The sequence below is a fragment of the Diadema antillarum genome, unplaced genomic scaffold (assembly GCF_040938485.1).
Source record: "Diadema antillarum isolate AM-2024a unplaced genomic scaffold, OU_Dant_1.0 scf00000029, whole genome shotgun sequence".
In the NCBI taxonomy this organism is placed as follows: Eukaryota; Metazoa; Echinodermata; class Echinoidea; order Diadematoida; family Diadematidae; genus Diadema; species Diadema antillarum.
Window position 1 is genome coordinate 6260772 of NW_027270918.1, and position 19226 is coordinate 6279997.

General features: G+C 39.1%; 1 protein-coding gene across 1 annotated transcript in view; it reads left to right on the forward strand.

The window, feature by feature from the left end:
• LOC139738643 (axin interactor, dorsalization-associated protein-like) overlaps positions 1–19226 on the forward strand; it is a 29846-nt gene extending 10620 nt beyond the window's left edge. Inside the window, exons 2-11 of the mRNA XM_071649263.1 lie at positions 4395–4514; positions 5337–5400; positions 10375–10428; positions 13003–13057; positions 14291–14363; positions 14737–14861; positions 15348–15470; positions 16231–16353; positions 18296–18413; positions 19107–19226. Coding sequence (XP_071505364.1) covers positions 4408–4514; positions 5337–5400; positions 10375–10428; positions 13003–13057; positions 14291–14363; positions 14737–14861; positions 15348–15470; positions 16231–16353; positions 18296–18413; positions 19107–19203 — 939 coding nt within the window. The 5' untranslated portion in view covers positions 4395–4407 and the 3' untranslated portion in view covers positions 19204–19226. The remainder of the gene's footprint in view (positions 1–4394; positions 4515–5336; positions 5401–10374; positions 10429–13002; positions 13058–14290; positions 14364–14736; positions 14862–15347; positions 15471–16230; positions 16354–18295; positions 18414–19106) is intronic.

Below are 19226 nucleotides of genomic sequence, written 5' to 3' on the forward strand. Positions count from 1 at the left end.
TTTCAGGCTTTTTTCTGAAATTCTTATATGGTAGGATGTTTTGTGATACGACTGACCTAAACATACATGTATATGATGCATCAAATATGATAACTTGAACATCTTTTAAATCACTGCTCACAATGGTAAACAATACCTTTAACATTCCAAAGAGGATTAAGAGTTGGAACTTCTGATTTTCTTTTTTTTCCCCATACAGTATAAAACAAAAGAAATAGAAGAAATGAGATGCAGGGATAGAAACTGGGTCTGAGTTTGAAAACTAGTTTCCCCTACATGTTCTGGAGTGGAAGTGCGTTGTGGGCATTACACAATTCGCACTCGAGCATGAACGGAACATCCTCGCCCTGCTCGGGATTCAGGGGCTAATGCTGTTAAAAAGTCAGTCCCACGTTTGGAATGGGATATTCCTTGGATGGTACGTCACTCCAGGAACGACGACAGCAGGAGGAGGTCTCCGTAACTGTTGACAGCTGTCCAGAGAGCAGGTCAATTGTACTCCGTCGGATCAGGACCTGGGTGTGTTTGAATTTGATGTCCCAGGTGGAACTCATGTCTCCTCATGGATCAGCTGGTCTATTCGAAGGATAGGTTAAAAGAAATCAGGAGGACTTGACTCTCTCCTTATTTTTTTTCTCTTTTTCTTTTTTTCATTCCTTTTGATTCAGAGACAGTGATACCATTCATTGGATTGTTTGTTAACTTGTGTCATTTCAACAACGTCTGGCATCAAAATGTCAATATCGATATTCACTAACCGGATGAGTCAGAAAAGGTAATATGCATGTTTTCTGTTCTTTAATAAATCATTTTGTTTGTTTTGTTTCAACAGGAATTTTTCAGTTTTTTGTGAAAGGGAAAGTTTTTATTCTCTTTTATCTAAACATGTCAGAAAAGATAAATGTGTGTTTTCAGTTCTGTAGAAAATGACATTGTGGGGAGGGGGGGGGGTTCAACAGACATTTTCAGCTTACAGAAAGGGAAAGTTTGCTCGGTTATATCTAATTCTAAGCCAGATTTACAATATGTTTTTCCTATTGACACACGGAATAATGGCACTACATATTATTGCAGTTGTTTGTCACTGAATATCACATTGTGTAGCATAAGTCATGAGTAGTGAGGGATTTTTTTTTCTTTTTCTTTTGTAGAAAGAATCAATACACAGTGTACTTATTTATGTCCATTATGTATAGCAGGTTTCAAATATGGGCCAAAGCATGGAGGTGAGAGACGGTCTCACCTCCCTGGCAAAAGTGAGTTTTGCTAGCTTTAAAGGGGACCTCCGGATGATTTTCAGACTTTTACATTTGAACAACTATAAATTAGTTAAACTGAATACAGAGTTTCAGAATTTTTAGTGGTTGGGATGAGGAATGAGAATGTTTTCAAAATCGATAACAAATTGCAATGAACAAGGATGATGACATAGCAGCCTCACCATAAGAATGCAGGAGTTGGGGCTCAAGGAAGCAGAACAAAAGAAGAAGGCATGCATAGATTTTTCACAGGTGAAATTGTTGAGCAAGCGGTATTGTAATGGAATTACACTGCTACATTTCTGAAATATATGAGGCTCTGATGTCATCAACACTATTCAGTGTAATTTGTTTAAGATTTTCAATTTATTGGTTTCTCTGCTCAAGGATCACAATAAATTCCACAAATCTATACATGGAGCTGTCGATTTATGTACTACATGATGTGAAATTATGAAAATCGTCTGGAATGCCCCTTTAATATGTAGGACCATTCATATAGGTGACCTACACGATGTACTTTCCAATCCCTGTACCGTATTCCTCGACCATCTCAGCTTATGAATGGAAACGTCACCATCTAGAGGAATTTCTCCCTTTCGCACTAATACAATGTGTGGGCTGGGGAGCCCACTTACTGTTCTGCCACAGTGGTATCAGTTGGGGCGAGTATAGGGAGTACCGGTAATGTGTGGTGTTCATCAAGCAATATCAAATACCTAGACGTGTTATAGACGATGGCAATGCAGGCACTTAAGAAATAACAGTCGTGTAGATTGATCTAATTCTCTCGTGCTTCTGAAGCTGTGTTTATCATCTTTTCCTTGTTTGAAACACATTTCAATGCTCATTATCAAAATGCATTTTCAAAGGAGTTCAGATCGTGTTTCTCAACACCTTGTATCACCTCTATTGCGAGTTGAGAGGAAGGCAGTTCTGTTTTGCTGTTTGACCCAAGGAACACAGGCCATGTAGTTGACTTTGCATGTATCATCCCTACATGCAGAAATGCATTTCTGGCTCAAATGCATTGAATTTCAGATTGCGCTTTTTTGCCATTTCAGAAAGGTGTTTCCATGGACCTTGTAGTAGGGTCCATGGTGTTTTGAACCCCATAATCAGAACAGCTTTGCATTTATCATCTGCCCAAATCTCCCTGCAACTCGTATGGAAACCTTAAATCTACGCCAGAAATGAGTTGATAAACATGTAGCGTGCATGTATTCTCAGTTGCTGTCAAGTTTCAGAGAGGAAATTTTAATGATTTGTGCAGATTTGCTGTGCACTAAAGCTGAACATACCCCCCAAAACACACAAAAATGTGAACCCATGAATTGGCTGGTATCAATATGGGCCGTTGCCATCACTTTCAGCATCATGACCCATATGAGAGATGCTCACTTTGTCCTATGCAGAGGATACAGAGCTGTCAGTCCCGTGGTTGCTTCTTCAGTGCTTCCCTAGCAAAGGCTCTTGTGAGCTATTGCAATCATTCGTCGTGCGGGGTCCAAATGTTTGTATTTATCAAACAGTTCCAGCATTTGTGATTTGTAGAGTATCTATTACCATCCAGCAGAAGATAACATGTGTTGGATATTAAAGGGCCTTTCAGCAGGATGAGGTGGGGCTAGCCTACAAAACCATTCTCTTTTTGAACACCCTCCCATTTCCGTCTCAATTTTCAGTTTAATACAGTTTGTTGTTCTGAAGGTTCGTTAATCTGAAAATGAAGTAGGTTCATTATTCCAAAGATGGTTAATCTGAAAATAAAAATAGGTAGTTTATTCTGAAGGTTCATTAAACCGAAAACAATATCAGGTTCATAATTCCAAAGTTTCTTTCGTACGCACATTCTTCTTATTTTCAGATTAATGAACCTTATAGGATTAACAAACCTTGGGAATTATGTGTGTTTCAGAATAACAAACTTTTGGAATAACGAACCTTACAGTATTTCATTTTTGGATTAAAGAGCCTCATGAATAACGAACATCGCTTTAATTTTCTTTTGCACTAAACAGATAGCAGTTGGCAGCAAATGGATTTCTATAATCAGATGGTGATTCCATCCGATAAGAGTGTTCAAAATGCTCGTGAATTTCACTTATGAGTTGTCATGAGCTCTGTGCTGGACAAGAACCCACATGATAATTTGTAGATAGATATTGGGCTGACATCTTTTAAGGTACTTGTTCTATTTTGTAAGCCCTCTGAGATTCTAGAAATCTTTGTTTGATCCTAGAATGGTGTACATGTTTAGTATTGGCCTAAAATTTTTATCTAACACAGGGCTCGACACTAATTTTTTATATGGTGGCCCAATTGGGCCACTGAAATCTTTGAATTTGAAACTTTGGTGACTCAAGAAAGAAATATATAGTGGCCCCAAACAAAAGGAAATATGGCAATCATTTTGAATCTTAGCTGCCCAATCTGGCCCCTAAAAGATAACTTTTTAGGGAAGTTTGGTGGCCCAACATCAGTTTTTCAGTGGCCCCGGGCCACAGAGCCAGCCCCGCAACAGTAAAACATGATTAGCATTCCTGACACTCTTCCTGTTGTAAAACGAAACAAAGCTGAAACAGTTCCTGAAAACCAGAGTATGATATTGTTCGCACGATTGTGTTTTGAAAATAATGACAAGATTTGCTACATGTACAATCTTTTTACCTATATCCATGTATTACAGCAGTATGAAAGAATAAAAAACCTGAGGATCATTTTCAAAGAAAAATCTCAGCATTATATACCAGTATATGGGCTGAATATAGTCATTAGCTATTACCAAAACAAAAACAAAAAAAAAAATCTGACTGATTCAGCTGTAGGCCTACCATACAGGCATTTTCTTGTCCAAACTATGCTTTACTAGTTACATGTACTTATGACATTATGCTTTAGATATTCGTGCCAGTAGAAATAAACAGCTTAGGGGTTTGATAAAAACACAAGCTGTCGCCAAGCATTTGGAGGATGATTTTAACCTGACAAACCGCTGCTGTACGATCTGTCTGATGTTTTGCACATGTTTTTGACGTATTGATAGGTATGTCGTGTCTTTGCCTGTGTGTTACTTGTTCTTGGTATTCCAATGCTTCTGACAGTCTTTGTTTTGCTTTCTTCTCATCGTCAAAGGAGTGACGGTGTCATGAGTGACAGGGGGAAGATCGTCACGAGATGGCAGGCATCGCTGAGGAAGGGGACGGACTTTGATTCCTGGGGGCAGGTGGTGGAGGCAGTGGAGGAGTATCAAATGTGAGTAGGAGTGCATTCCGTGAGATGTAGATTATTCTTTTTTGTTGTTGTTGTCTTTTTCCTCATTCCAAAAACAGGGTTCCCTTCGTTTGTAGCAGCTATATTCTAAAGCAAATGAGAGCATTATATCACGAGAGGGGGAAAAAAGAGAGGCTTTTTTCTTCTAGTATTCTGTTGATTATTCATGTCTTTGTATTTTAGCAACGAGGCAGATTTACTCAAAGCCAATGGAGGAAGACAATCTTAACCCAATGAAGACTTATCCCGAATACACTTGAGTCAGTTTTATATGGGAAATGGGTATTATAGCACAATTAGCTCATCCTCAATGGGTTAAATTGTTCTAGTGTCGCATCAGCATTCTCTCAATATGCAAGAGAAGTACATGTAACTCTAAGCTGTGGAATAAAATATTCTTTGTACTGTAAAGCTTGTGTAAGTTTTTTTGTTACAAAAATATTTCGGACTAGTTCCAGGATGCTCTAGGAAAGATATCGCAGAAGGAGGAAATCAAATTATTTCAATGCAAAATTTTCAGGACATATTGATGTCCTCAGTGTGGGTGTATTTTTGTTTCTTCATCATCATCTTCAGTACAGTGGAAACTCGATTTAAAGAGATCTGATATAACAAAATGCTTGATGTAAGAAACTAATTTCTCCAGTCCCGATGAATGTATTTCCTTTTTTTTTTGTATTGTTTATGGTATAAAAAAAAATATATCTGATATAAAGAAGAGATTGTCTTGGTCCCAAGGATCTCGTTACACAGATTCAACTATATTTGATATTTAATGTCATCATCTGTTTCATTTTCTGCCAGGCTGTCAAGACATCTCAACAGAGAAATGAATGCCAAACCATCAGTGTTTTCAGAGAGCCAAAAGGTAAAATATCTACTTGTTAATCTTATTGTGTTTTACTGCCATTTTGTTTTTCGGGGGGTGGGGGTGGGGGATGGGGGGAGAGGAAGACTAGTTACTCTAGTAGCTATTTACATTTTGTAACTTCAAAATCGCTGAGTGTTTTGCAAGAGTGAAAAGAGGGTGTTTTTTTTTTATTTGAGAATTTATACTATATACTTTGTCACTCCTTACTATACTGGGAGTCATGAAAAGGATTGTGTTATCATCTATACACACCAACAACAACAACAAAATCATTTCTTGATTTAGCAGCAAATTCAACTTAAGTCCGTTGTCAGGGATTGGTCTAATATCTGTGATTACAGGACTCCCGGAATAGGGTAGTACTCGTCTTAAATTACCCTCGGGCTTAGCCCAGAGTCCTGCAAAGAATCAGAGACTTGGGGGGGGGGGGGGGAGATTACGCCAGCAGCGTTCACTTGTACGAGTCTGACTCTGAGTCAAAGGAGCTGCCTGGCTCAGTCTGTCATTGGCTTTCCTATCAATCAAATAAAAAAAGGTGTGATCGAATTATGAGCAATAATTGTTGATCTGCCCCATTGGAGGCGGCAGGATAGGTGGACCTGAGGTGTGTCCGCTCTAATAGATTAGCTCAGGTATTAGGCTGCTAATTCCAAAGTGGAAGCTGTTAATTAGGCTTGCAAAGCCCCTGTCTAGTGCTAGGCATTTAGCAAAATGGTTCAAGAAAAAAAAAAAGAAACTGAAAAAAAATCAAATGGGGGGGGGGGGGGGGGGGATAGAGTGAGCCTTATCAATGCTCTGCATGCTTTTGTCCCCAAATGTAAGATCCTGTATGCGGTTTGACTCTCAGCTTTCAATTTTTGCACCCCTTCTGACATGAAACAGGTTAGCATCACAGGATTATGTTTCTCTTTTTCTTTTTCTTCTTCTTCTCTTCAATTTGCCAATGGGTGCAGATCAAACGCGAGCTAACATTGTAACTATTCTGGCATTGGATGACATCACTTTGGCAGTAAAATAAAGTTTGGAACCATTGCTTCATTACCCTGCCATGTGAACTGATAAGAGAGATATAATATTAGAAACCACTCAAAAAATGTAAAATGATTTGATAATATGAATGCTTTAAATTATGATGTCTAAACTACAGCGACTGAAATGCATTTATATCAAAATGGAGGCCCAAATAGTGAATTTTGTATTTCCCCCCCCCCCCCCAAGTTCCAAACACTGCATCCACTCAAATTCTCGTACTAAACATTATTGTGGGCACTGGAGTGGCAGCAACAGTTTTGATAGCGCTAAAGTCAGTGTGAAATCAGTGTGACTTCACAATCTGATGCACTTGTAGATATGGGGGAAATTTAGCCCATGACTAGACCTTTTTATGCAAATTATAGAAGTTTTTCAACGTTTTTCTCAGGCTCCTATAATGTAAGTTCTGTGTGATGTGAAAAAATGAGAAAGCTCGTGGAAGATGAGGAATTAGAAAGCTCAAAAATGAGAGAAGGAAAACTCTTCCTCCCCCTTTTTTTTTCTTTGAGGGACACAAATGCCTTTCTGTCAAATCTGAGAGTTTAGCTCACTCGAATTGATGAAGTGCTAGTGAATCATTAACATGTTTTTATGTGACGTGTGTACATGTGTGCATATGTTTCTGAGTTTGGATGTGATTTAGTGCTTGTTTCATTACGCTATTTGTCACGCGCTCAACTTGTGGAATTGTCGGAAATGGGTGAAATGTGCGTGGCTTTCTGCAAATTTCTTGCATGTGCTAGGTGCCTTGAGAGAAGCCTATCAATCAAGTCATGGTGTCCCACAAGAGATCGGTCGCTTGGTTCTCGTGCAATGGGTGAAATACTGAAGTTATCATGTGCTGAAACTCAAACCCATGATCAAGCATCTGATCAGAATCATGTGGGGAGCATGGCATGATTGATTTTGAAAGTGAATGTATACATGATCTCCTCGCTCTAGTTTCTTCTAACATGTATATCTAATTGTTATAAATTTCATCCCTCTTCTATTTCTCTGTTTATAGGTAACTAGTTTGTTTAGTTATTACAATTGTTTACGCTCATTTTATTGTGATATTCATTGTTAATATGTTTATTTATTCACTTTGCTCTGGCAGCAGCTTTGTATTTCAATCAAATTCCCAGGGGTACAATGTATGTATACATACTCACAAAAGTCACAAACATGGCCCAGTGAGTGGAATATTGATTCTAACCACATGGCAGACGTGAAGTTCAAGAAAAAAAAAGTAGAAAAAAAAGGGGAACTATCACCAATTTGTCGCAGTGATTAGGTGAGACGCTGAGGACCACTCCCATCTCCGTTCGCAATCTTGCCCTCCTTAGACTGGGGTGGCAATATCACTGGAAGAACCAAGCGGGAGCAGTGTACTATTGCCTGCTTGTCAGAATGTGGGAATCTATGTAGTCTTGTCTTCACAGACCCTCGTCTGCATTGTCACTTGCTTCTGCAGCGTGGGTGAAATTTAAACAACTTGGACAGCTTACAGGACCAGCAAAGGTTTAAAAGAAAAACAAACCAACAAACCGTAAACCTTTCAATAACTGTACGTGACAGAAAAAGGGTGTTGCCTGTCGAAACAGAAAGAATGCATGCAGATGATATTGCTTCCGTCGCGACAAATTCAAGGCGTGTAGGCTCGATTTTGACACTCACTCACCAACTGCCACGTGTACAGGTGATGACACTGGTTGTGGTTCTTTTCCCAAGTATTGCAGTGCGCCGTGTCATGCAGGCAGCAAGCGTTCCAATGCCACACAATCTGACCCATCATCCCAACTGACATGCTCTTTTTTTCATAGTTCTTCTTTTTCCCCACATCCTAACAGTACAGTAACCTTTCTGATATTAAAGTCACTGCTACCAGTGGGAGTATACAGTGTGCTTGTTGTATTGCAATTGAATTTAAAAAATTGTTTCCATACGCCTGCAAAAACTGTCAGTATTTGCTTTAACCCGTTGAGGACGAGTCCCGAGTATACTCGGGCAGGCGTCTATGGGAAACGCGCGTTGTAGCAAAATCAAACCGTCCTCAACGGGTTAAAATGGAGACCTGCATGTAGGTAAGAAATGTGTGAAATAATGCTGTGATAACACACTTTTAGTTACGTAACGATGAAAATGTGAAATATTAGTCAAAAAGGTATGCAGACAGTATTGCAATGTGAGAACAAATTCGACTGTAGTTACTACATAATTTTTTACGATCGATTATCGATCATTGACAAATCTGGCAATAGCAGTATACAGCAATCTTCCATGAGAGAGTGAATCATATGTATGCAGGCTGTTGTGAAATACTGTGCTAGGGCACGATTAATCACCATGTACAGTTTTTCCAACCCGCTACAGAACACTGAAGGGAGGACTCTGCAGGAATAAAAGTTGGATACTCCAATCCAAACTATTTCACGTTTTTCATCTTGAAAATTTTTAAAACAACTAATTATCCTGACAAGTCGCATCAGCCAGACAAGCTTCTCGGTAGAGCCTTCCGACATATTGCAAGCAAATTTCAAATGGTGGAAGATGAATTTGAGCCCTTCTGAGAATTATGTTTCACTTTTAGAGTAACAACTTCACAAAGTACTCGCACATTGTATGAATAGGATGTCGTGACATATGTGCAATTCAAACAAGAATCCTCAATAAAAGCTTTTGATTGCTTGGTGTTCATGAAGATTAGAAGTACATTAATATCAAATGTTGTGTTATTACCATCCTTTACAAGCTTTAAAATAAGAAATACAGTAAGCAGTACCGGTAGCACAAAATTTGTATTTGTCCCTGAGTATGAAAGCTTGTAAATCTGTTTACTTTTAATGAACTGAGTTTATGTGGCTGATGTGTAATGATGGAGATACATTGTAGTCTGCTTGTACACATACATATACTTTGAACAAAACTTGTGTAAGTAATATGTAGAATCCTTTTTTTTTTAGCAAACCTCTTTATGAGCAATGAAGACCGGAAAATTTTTTCTTTAAAGGGGTTCAAACAGTTTGAACTCATGTGTGTGTTTGGATGTGTAATTCAACATGTTAATGGTGTAGTACAATGTGGGAAAACCTTGCATATTCAGCAAGATTACTGTGTCTTTTTGAAGCCACACTATTGGAATTCTAAAAGTTTCAAGGAGCCAAATTCAAACCATGGCCATCTCACAACAACCCCAACCCTATTTTGGGGCTGCACACTAACCCATTTTTTCTACTGGTCTGACCTGTATGTCAGGCCAGTAGGTACCTAATCTTTTCCATTTTTTACTGGTCAGGGAACGTCGGACCAGTGCCAGTGTGCAGCATTGCCTATCTGACAACAATGTTCAATAAACCATAATTGTATTGCCAACGCTTAACAGAAAGAAAGAGTGAGTCTGAAGACAAGGCTAAACCCTTGTCGCTGCTTCAACTCTCAGTGAGCTTGGAGTACTTTAATTACATCCAGGCTGTGATGTAGCGTAGCTGGGAGGAGTCGCCTCTGCCTCCAGATTCGTGAGCAAGGGTGGAAATGTCACATGCTGTGTGGTGTAGAGAGTCTTTTACTTCCAGTGTTTACAATGGATACCAATCATAATGTCTGTGCCTTTAACACATTTATGGCTTTCACAGAGTCCCAGTTATTTTGGCAGGACGCAAGCCAAACAAATAAAAACCATTCAATGAGAAAGAGCACAAGTGAAATTGGATTACAGTCAGTCAAACAGTGAAATGTGATTACAGTTGCCAAATAGTGCAAATCAGCATCAGCTTAAACAGAGTATCCAACATCTGTTTGGTGATATGTCTATGTAAGTCCTTTTAGGCATCATTTCTTCTTGCTTATCATGCTTCAAGCCCGATTTAATGTGTTCTCTTATCATTAACTTATCGTTACCACTGCATAATTTAATTCATTTTCTTTCTTTCTTTGTTTCTTTGTTTTTTTGTTTGTCAGAAAACACTTCAAAGAATCACAGTGTGCCTGGAGCTGAGAGGCCAAACTTTACAGGTGAGTAACAATTTGAAATTCCTTACAATGTTTTGAAAACATGAAGTTGTGTATGATTGATGATTGTAGGATTTTCAGATACTGTGTTAATCAATTCAGTCCACTGTACATTAGGCATCAGATGAGAGTTTTGTTTTGCTGTTCCCAATGACAAGTTGATAGAGAACTCTTGGCCTGAAGAGATTTGGTTTTGAAGCTGATCTCGATTGTTTGCATTGTTGTAAGGTTACAAGGTCCAAACAGCGGTGAGATCTTGTTATATCTTCCTTGTACTATACAGCATTTGTGAACATTTAATAACATTGTAAGAATGAATTCAAATGGTTTTGATATGAAATGCACTATTGTGTACTGAGGGTGTGGTAGGTTTTTCTTTGGTCGAAGTCCTTCAACCATTTTTAGCTCACCTGAGCCAAAGGCTCAAGTGAGCTATTGCGATCGCCCTTCGTCCGTCGTCCGTCGTGCCGATTTTCATCAAACTTGGCAGATAGCATCCCTAGGGGGTTAGGAACTCAATTTGTTAAAATAGGCACCATGCCCCACCCAGGGGGCCCCCAGGGGGGCCCAAACCCCCAAAATTAAGGAATCTGTAAAAAATCTTCTTCTCTAGAACCAGCTAAGTTAATACTATGAGTTAGTACATTGATGACTGTAGTTTCAAGTTTGTTCATGGCAGAATCAGGGGTGCCCCCCTTGGGACCCAGGGAAGGGGAGTGGGGAGGGGTTCTACTGGGGCCTAAATTGTACATTTTCATCTTCTTCTTGAGAACCCCATTACCCATTTTCACCAAACTTGGCAGGTAGCATCCCTAGGGGGTTAGGAACTCAATTTGTGAAAATGGGCACCATGCCCCACCCAGGGGGCCCCCAGGGGGGCCCAAGACCCCCCAAAAAATTAAGGAATCTGCAAACATCTTCTTCTCTAGAACCAGAAGTGATAGAGCTAAGTTAATACTATGAGTTAGTACATTGATGACTGTAGTTTCAAGTTTGTTCATGGCATAATCAGGGGTGCCCCCCTTGGGATCCAGGGGAGGGGGATGGGGAGGGGTCCTAATGGGGCCTAAATTGTACATTTTTATCTTCTTCTTGAGAACCCCATTACCCATTTTCACCAAACTTGGCAGGTAGCATCCCTAGGGGGTTAGGATCTCAATTTGTTAAAATGGGCACCATGCCCCACCCAGGGGGCCCCCAAGAGGGCCCAAACCCCCAAAAATGAAGGAATCCTTAAAAATCTTCTCTAGAATAAAAAGTTATAGAGCTAAGATAATACTATGAGTGAGTACATGAATGAATGTAGTTTCAAGTTTGTTCATAGCAGATCCAGGGGTGCCCCTCTTGGGGGCGGGGGGGGGGGGGGGGGGGGGGTTGGTTGGGAAGGTCCAAATGGGGGACTGAATTGTACATTTTCATCTTCTTCCTGAAAACCTCATGATGGATTTTCATCAAACTTGGCAGGTAGCATCCCTAGGGGGTCAGGATCTCAATTTATCAAAATGGGCACCATGCCCCACCCAGAGGGCCCCAGGGGGCCCCAATCCCCCCAAATTAAGGAATCTTACAAAATTTGGGCCCTCATTGTACATTTTCATCTTCTGCTTGAGAATGCCTGGTCAAATTTTTGTAGAGCTGTGAATAATTTAGATTAGTGACTGCGTGAAAGGTGAACTTTCGATACTCAGGTGATCGCTAGACCCGCGGGTCTCTTGTTTCCTATAAAATTTATTTGCTGCTCTTTTTTTTTTTGTTCTTCCTTGTTTTCATATTGTCATTGTATAGTTGATATGATTTATAATGCACTAATTCCACTTCTGTTGAGTGCTCTAGGGGGCAAATAGAATATAGTAAGAAAGTTATAAGAAGTAAAGAAAGTGTGAAAAACAACAACTACAACAACAAATCAAACCCAGGAACAAATAGTCAAAAGGAGATATTAAACAAGTATGTTTTTAGATTTCTGATTGAGGGCAATTTTTAAGTCTAAAGGTAAGATGTTCCATAAGGTGGGACTGGCCAGAGCAAAAGCTTGTGTGCCCCAAGTTGTCGCAAATTTTGCAATTACACGGAAGTCAGAGTTGGATGAGCGTAGAGATCTATACAGGGATGGAAGTATGAATTGATTTCATATTATACTGCAGAACAGTGCCAGTAACACAAGGGAAAATCAGAAGTAAAATCGTAAGAATAATAGTTTGAAAAAATTATAATAATCATTATCATTGTTATTATTTCCATGGTAATAATAATAATGATAATGATAATAGTATAATGATGATGATGATGATGATGATGATGATGATGATAATAATAATAATAATAATGATAATGATAATAATGTTGTTCCTTAGTTTTAGCATTATCCTTATCATTGTCAGTGTTGTAACATTACTAGAAGTACTGGTACTAAAGGCATTATTGTCATTGATAATACTTTGTCGGTATCATCATCACTGCTTACATTTACTGGTGCAGCGGTGCTATCACTTCTGTCGATACAACTGACAGCAACCATTTGAAATGTATATATTTTTAGTCTGATTTAATCATCGTTTCTCTTTCTGCTCCATGCAGTCACCAAATGCGACAAATGAGCTGTCATTAGAGGACATGAAGAAATTAGACGGAGGTAAGATCACTGATGCACTGGCAAATATTAAAGGACAAGTCCACCTTCATACCATAAGGATTGAGAGAATGCAGCTCAATATTAGTAGAACACATCAGTGAAAGTTTGAGGAAAATTAGACAATCCTTTCAAAAGTTACGAATATTTTAACTATCTGCGCAGTCACTGCTGGAAGAGAAGACTACTACAGTTTATGATGTCACATGCGTACAACTATAGAAGGAAAAAAAGAGAGAATTTCACAAAACTTTACTTTTTGATGATAAAGTGCACATTTCTTCGACTTGCTACTGGCGTATGTTAAGGGTAATATTATTTCCCCTGCCTTCTGAAAGAGAGAAGTCGAGTGTTCTTTTGTCATGCGAGAAAAATGGAAATATGTTGAATTTTCTTTATTCTTTCTTTATATCGTTGTACTCATGTGACATCACAAGCTATAGTAGTCTTTTCATCCAGCCGTGACTGAGCAGAAACTTCAAAAATTCATAACTTTTGAACGGATTGTCCGATTTTGCTCAAACTCTCACTGATGTGTTCTACTAATATTGCTGCATTCACTCAACCCACATGTCTATGAAGGTGAACTTGTCCTTTAAAGTCAAGCAGAATACCTTTTGTTTTCTTACCAACATTGACAAATATGGGAACTCTGATGAGTGGATCGTCAAAATGAAAATTTGCTGATTGACCTTCAAATGAAATGGGTAGAAAAGAGCAATGAAGGTACCGGTACTATAAAAGATCAGGTACTGTTTACACAGAAGATGATACCAATGTGCAGTCATCTTTACAGACATCATTTAGGCATCATCTAATGAGCAGATATGTTGGGCTGGATACACTTGGTAAACATGTGTAAATAATGTGATGTGTGCTAGGTTCTGTAGGAATTTTCAGACAAAATCTTGCTTTGTCGTCATGCACACCAACACGTGTGTACAAGACAACATTGAAGGAAAGTGATCTCTTTTAACCAGCAGACATGTAAATGAGCCTGACGTATAGACTAAAGTTGATGACAGTTCTTAATGGTGACTTATGTATTGTTGAAAGGGAGACCTACAGTTTCTCCCTTTTAATGTTCATCATTAGAAAGACATTACCCGAGTAGCCTGTCCACATTCAAGTAGCTGATGTCCATGTTTGATGTACCTCTGCGTACACTAGGTATTATGTATTCATGTATTTATGTACAGTGTATTTATTTGTTCTTTTTCTTTGATTTTACCTTAGCCTTGCAAGATTTGCTGTCCAGTTCACCAGCTGAATTTCCCATCGAGATACCAGCCAGCCTTCTTCAAACAAGGTGAGTTCCAGCATTCAAAAGTTGTTGCCATAGCAATATTGCATGATGGGGAGGGAGAGGAAGAAATTCTTTGTATTGGCAATAATTGTGAAGTCAAAAAATTCGGAGTTCATCTGTGACACAGACCGCATGTAAAAGATAGCTTTTGTCTAACTATATTCATATACCACTCTGGGTTTCTGTTAATCCAAGTCATGACATACCACAATGATTATTGTGAGATGCACTTGAGAGGTAGAAAATCCTTCATTTAGTAGCAAGTGGGCGTGCTAGCCTTTTGTTTTAGACACAATAAGGACAAGAAGTTGACTGAGAGGAGGATGTGATTGTATCTCTGGAAAGTGCTTTAATGGACTTGCATGTTGTTCGGCAGGCAGAAGTCCCCGAGAAGAAACTTTGAAATCGACATGGAGGGCGACGAGGAAGAGGATGCGGAGGAGGAGGAGGAGGACGTTGAACCCCAGCTCCAGTCGAAAGCACAGAACATCAAACCAACTGGTGAGTAGCTTTTGAACCCGTCTGTGCAGTGTTGCCGGGGTAACAGCATCACTTGTGGCACGCATCATGGGTGCATGGTCTTTCTGTTAGCCCGTAATGTGAACTGTATATCCCAGTCATGGAGATGGTCTGAAACTGCAAATGATTTGGAATTGTATGATCCTTATCTCTTTTGTATCAGAATGAACTCTGTGAAGGTCTAGAGCAATATCGCACCCCAGTGGGTTTGTTGAACTTTTATCAAGGCCAAGTTTTCTGGGAGAATGGTCATATTGCCGTAAGGTAGCTTGACGATTTAAAAGTTAAGCCTTTTTGTGCATGAAAATTTCCAATTAACATCTTTGTGTGTGCTCTATGGAAGTGGTTCTATCAGCATGATTAGTATAGATCAGTGTTTTTGTTAGAAATATGCTGTATGAAAGACTGTTTATTATCGTAGTAATCATTATGATTTAAAGATGTGATGTCATCCTCTGTGTTTGACAGGAACTCTGCTGAGCAGGATAGCACATGAACCAGGTACCACCGGTTTGACAATACACATTGAGAAGATTGGTCTAAAGGATGCATCCGTCTACCTGGATCCTTTTATTACAATCTCAGTCAAAGGCGAGTGAGCTCTTTATTTTTCCGTGTGCTTCAGTTCTTTTCTCTCTGTGGTTTTCTTCGTTATTCTTTTGTCCACAACCTTCTGGTCAAATTATTTGACTTTCTTCTATTTTCTGTGAATTGCATCTCATACATAACTCTAAAAATTGATTATGAACACATTGATTACAAACAATATCCAGTCAATTAAAAAAAAATCAAGTCTGTATGAAGTGACTGTTTTAAGGGGAGAAAAGTGAATGCTTTTTGCAGTTGGCCATTACAGACATGTCGTATAGCGGCTCTTCCTTTCCATGATAAATTGCGATGGTCTCCACAGGTGGTCACTGTAAACAGTCACCTGTATGTGCATGTTTATGAGCAACAATTATTTCATGTTCAGTGCTCATGTTTCATTGCGTAAAACACACAATTTTGCCTACCTGGCATATTCATGTATGAATCCAAAATTTCCAAACAGTAATTCTACAGTGACATGACATTTGCTCCTCCGACAATCGCTCCAGTCTTATTTTCTACAAGGACTTAGGGTTAGGGTTGTGATGGAGCTTTAGGGTTAGTTTGATAAGAGGATTAGGGTTAGGGTTAAGTTTGTGGGTAGAATATATGTTTGGATTAGCATGTAAATATTTCATGGTAGCAATTGTTGCAGGAGCAATTGTCATGGAACCTAATTTTACACCCCTTTTTCACATCTGGGGTTTTACTTCTTTGTCATCCTTGTCCTCTTTTGTCTCCCTGTTACACCATCTCCACACAGATGTTGCCGGAGTTGACGTCACAAAGTCACAAGACACGCCCGTTGCAACAAGGAGAGAGGAACCCTACGTCATGTATGGAGCAAACGTAGAGCTGCAAAAGCCCCTGGAAAAGCTTCCGAAAGGTAGAAGCCCTTCCCTTAGACTGTTCACTCTGTAGCCACTTTAAAGAAATATATTTCAATCATTCAACATGTGCTACAAGAACTTTATCTAGGAATCCCCACAAATATGTTTGTGTGTCAAATGAATGATTTGTCAAGTTAGGTAAGAAATGTCCTCTCAATTTGCTTTTTAAAATCTACTTCATCTCGCTTCACTTACCAGTCCATTTCAAATTTGCCATTCTGATGCCAGTCAGAATCATTACTAGAAATAAGTAAGGCTCACTCGTGGATAAACTGTTTGATACTGAACATACATACTACTAATTTTTGTAACAAAAACAAAGATTGAAGATGGAAGACAGAGATGAGCAAACTACCATAAGACTATTTGTGACCCGCCATGACAAAAGGATCCAAAAGTCGCTGACGGCTGGGCCAAGAAATTCGAGATTGAAGTCAGATCATCAAAATCTGTCAAAACCATCAAATCTCTGTTTTGGCCTAATGTTGTCGTCTAATGTTTCGTCTATCATCTGCCAAAATTTCGAAGCTAAATGACAAAAGGAAAGGCAAGTAATTAACATTTTTCTGGGTCATGATTTTCCGACTTTCAACGGAACAAAAACGTGTCCGAAGATTTGGATTTAGCGCTGTAGATAGACTCCTCCCGTAGCAATGAGGGAGTGATCATATTTTTCAGTGCTTGGCATCCTGGTTACTGATTGGTCGGTCATAGACCGCTGGCGCTATTAAAGCTTGAATGAACAACGCGGAGGTTGCTATGAGCATACCTTCTATTGTCAAGAGGTGAAACTGTATTACCTCTCCTTGATCACGGTTGCGTTGGAAAGAAAACTTTTAAAGCGGTTTTCTCAAAACGCTGATTTCCTAGACAACCCGCCATCGTCTCATAAAATCATCAATATTTCCGCAACTGAGTACTTTTGTGAGTCATGTTGTATATGAAATTAAAGTGGAAGAGTATTCAAGGGAATAATGTCATGTCATTTTCAGAAAATTGACTTCCCTCGACTTTCGGATCCTTTTGTTGTAGCGGGTCACATTTTGTGAGTCTTGTGTGCTTGGCTGTCCATAGACTGATTGAGTCATCTGTCAACGACAGTTTGATTCACAATTTCTCTGGGAAGTTCTGAAAATAATTTGATTGGGAGCGGAATTACTAATTTCCCGAGGTGCCTGGATCTCAATTTCCCCTCCCACGTGGGCATGTCTAGGACAGGCTGGATTGCTGATAAATCATCCGAAATCAGTCTTGCTGGAAACCGTGCCCAGAGAGACAAGATAGAACTCTACAGCCACACTTCATTATGTTGTTCCCATTTTGATGTCTTGTAGTGAAGCCATATCCCTCAGTGACAGTCAGAAGCGCAGTTGTCAATTTCACCAAGTGAATTAAGTATCCCCTCTGCCAACTGATGAATGTACATGAGACAATTCTGTTTGATACCTCATTGCCTGTTTGTATGGTTAGATGTAGCAGTCCCTATTAAATTACACAGCTGGTAATTCAAAATTTAATGATTTTAGCTCAACTACAGCAAATTAGATTGGTAAATGTATTCCACGTTTGAATCCTTGCTGTTCATCAGGTTTTCATAATGAGTGTGCATTGAAAAGTGATGAATATTATTTTTTTCCTACACGGGAAAGGTTGCCTTTACATTTGGAAATTATATCCAGTGCAAAGTAACATTGCTTTGAGTTTCATATAATGATGTAAACATAAGAGCTGGTGTGACAAAGTTCTCACCCATAATTCTTCCTTGCCAGGCAAACTACACTTTGATACAATTCTTTTTCTCACATCTCAACATTTTAAAGTCAGTCGTGATGTGCCTGATAATTTAGATGAACAGTAACTGTGCTCTGCCATGGTCTATTGAATGACAATATTCACCCCCCCCCCCTGTTAATATTCATTTTCTTTCTTAATTTGCAGGAACGGCAGTGTTCTTTGAATTCAAACACTACAAAGCCAAGAAGAGAGCTATTAGTACCAAGTGTTTTGCTTTCATGGAGATGGATGAGATAAAAAACGGACCCCTGGTCATAGAGCTGTGAGTAACCAAAATCACTTCACATGTTCAGGTCCTTTAAAATGTTGACAAACAACACTAGCTACTGTTTAACTGTTTAGTTGTGTCTCTTGCTGTCATGTGAACAAAAAGACTTTTGTGATCTGGAAATGTATCATTAAAAGAAAAGAAAACGGATAGCAAATCTTTGATGCTGAGTAGTAGAACTCCCCTTTCTGTGGTGACAGTCATTCTCATTGCCATTTTATCAGTGTTAATTAAGCATCTATGCTAATCTTCAGTCTTAAATGTGTTTCACGTACTTATGTGAGAATGTGTGTGAACATGCATCGTGGTGCACGTACCAATGCTGGCTGTCTACAGCAGATTCACTTTTAGGTAACTTTGGAATTATGAAGCCTTGGATTCACCTTAGCCCTTATTTGTGAGGGGAAGAAAGGACAATTCCATCAATCACCATTTCATACAGAATGCTTATCATTTAATGGTTTGATATGTCTTCATTATTGCTTTTATACATATTGTATTCCATACTCTTGTTTATATTGCAGTAGGACTTGCAGTATGTGAAATTGGACACAGAATTAGGACTAGTTTTTTGGCTGAATCTTAAATGCACATGTCAGCTATCTATAAAATGCCATTATCTTTTCCCTTTAGAGTGCATACAGATACCATACATTGTCTTTCTTTCATTGTCACATACCTGTGCAGGTATAAAAAGCCAACGGACTTCAAGAGAAAGAAGCTGAGTCTACTCACAGCCAAACCACTCTATCTACATCTCAAGCTGAATTTGTACGAGAACTAGAGAGGGCGCACATCCTCTTTGCT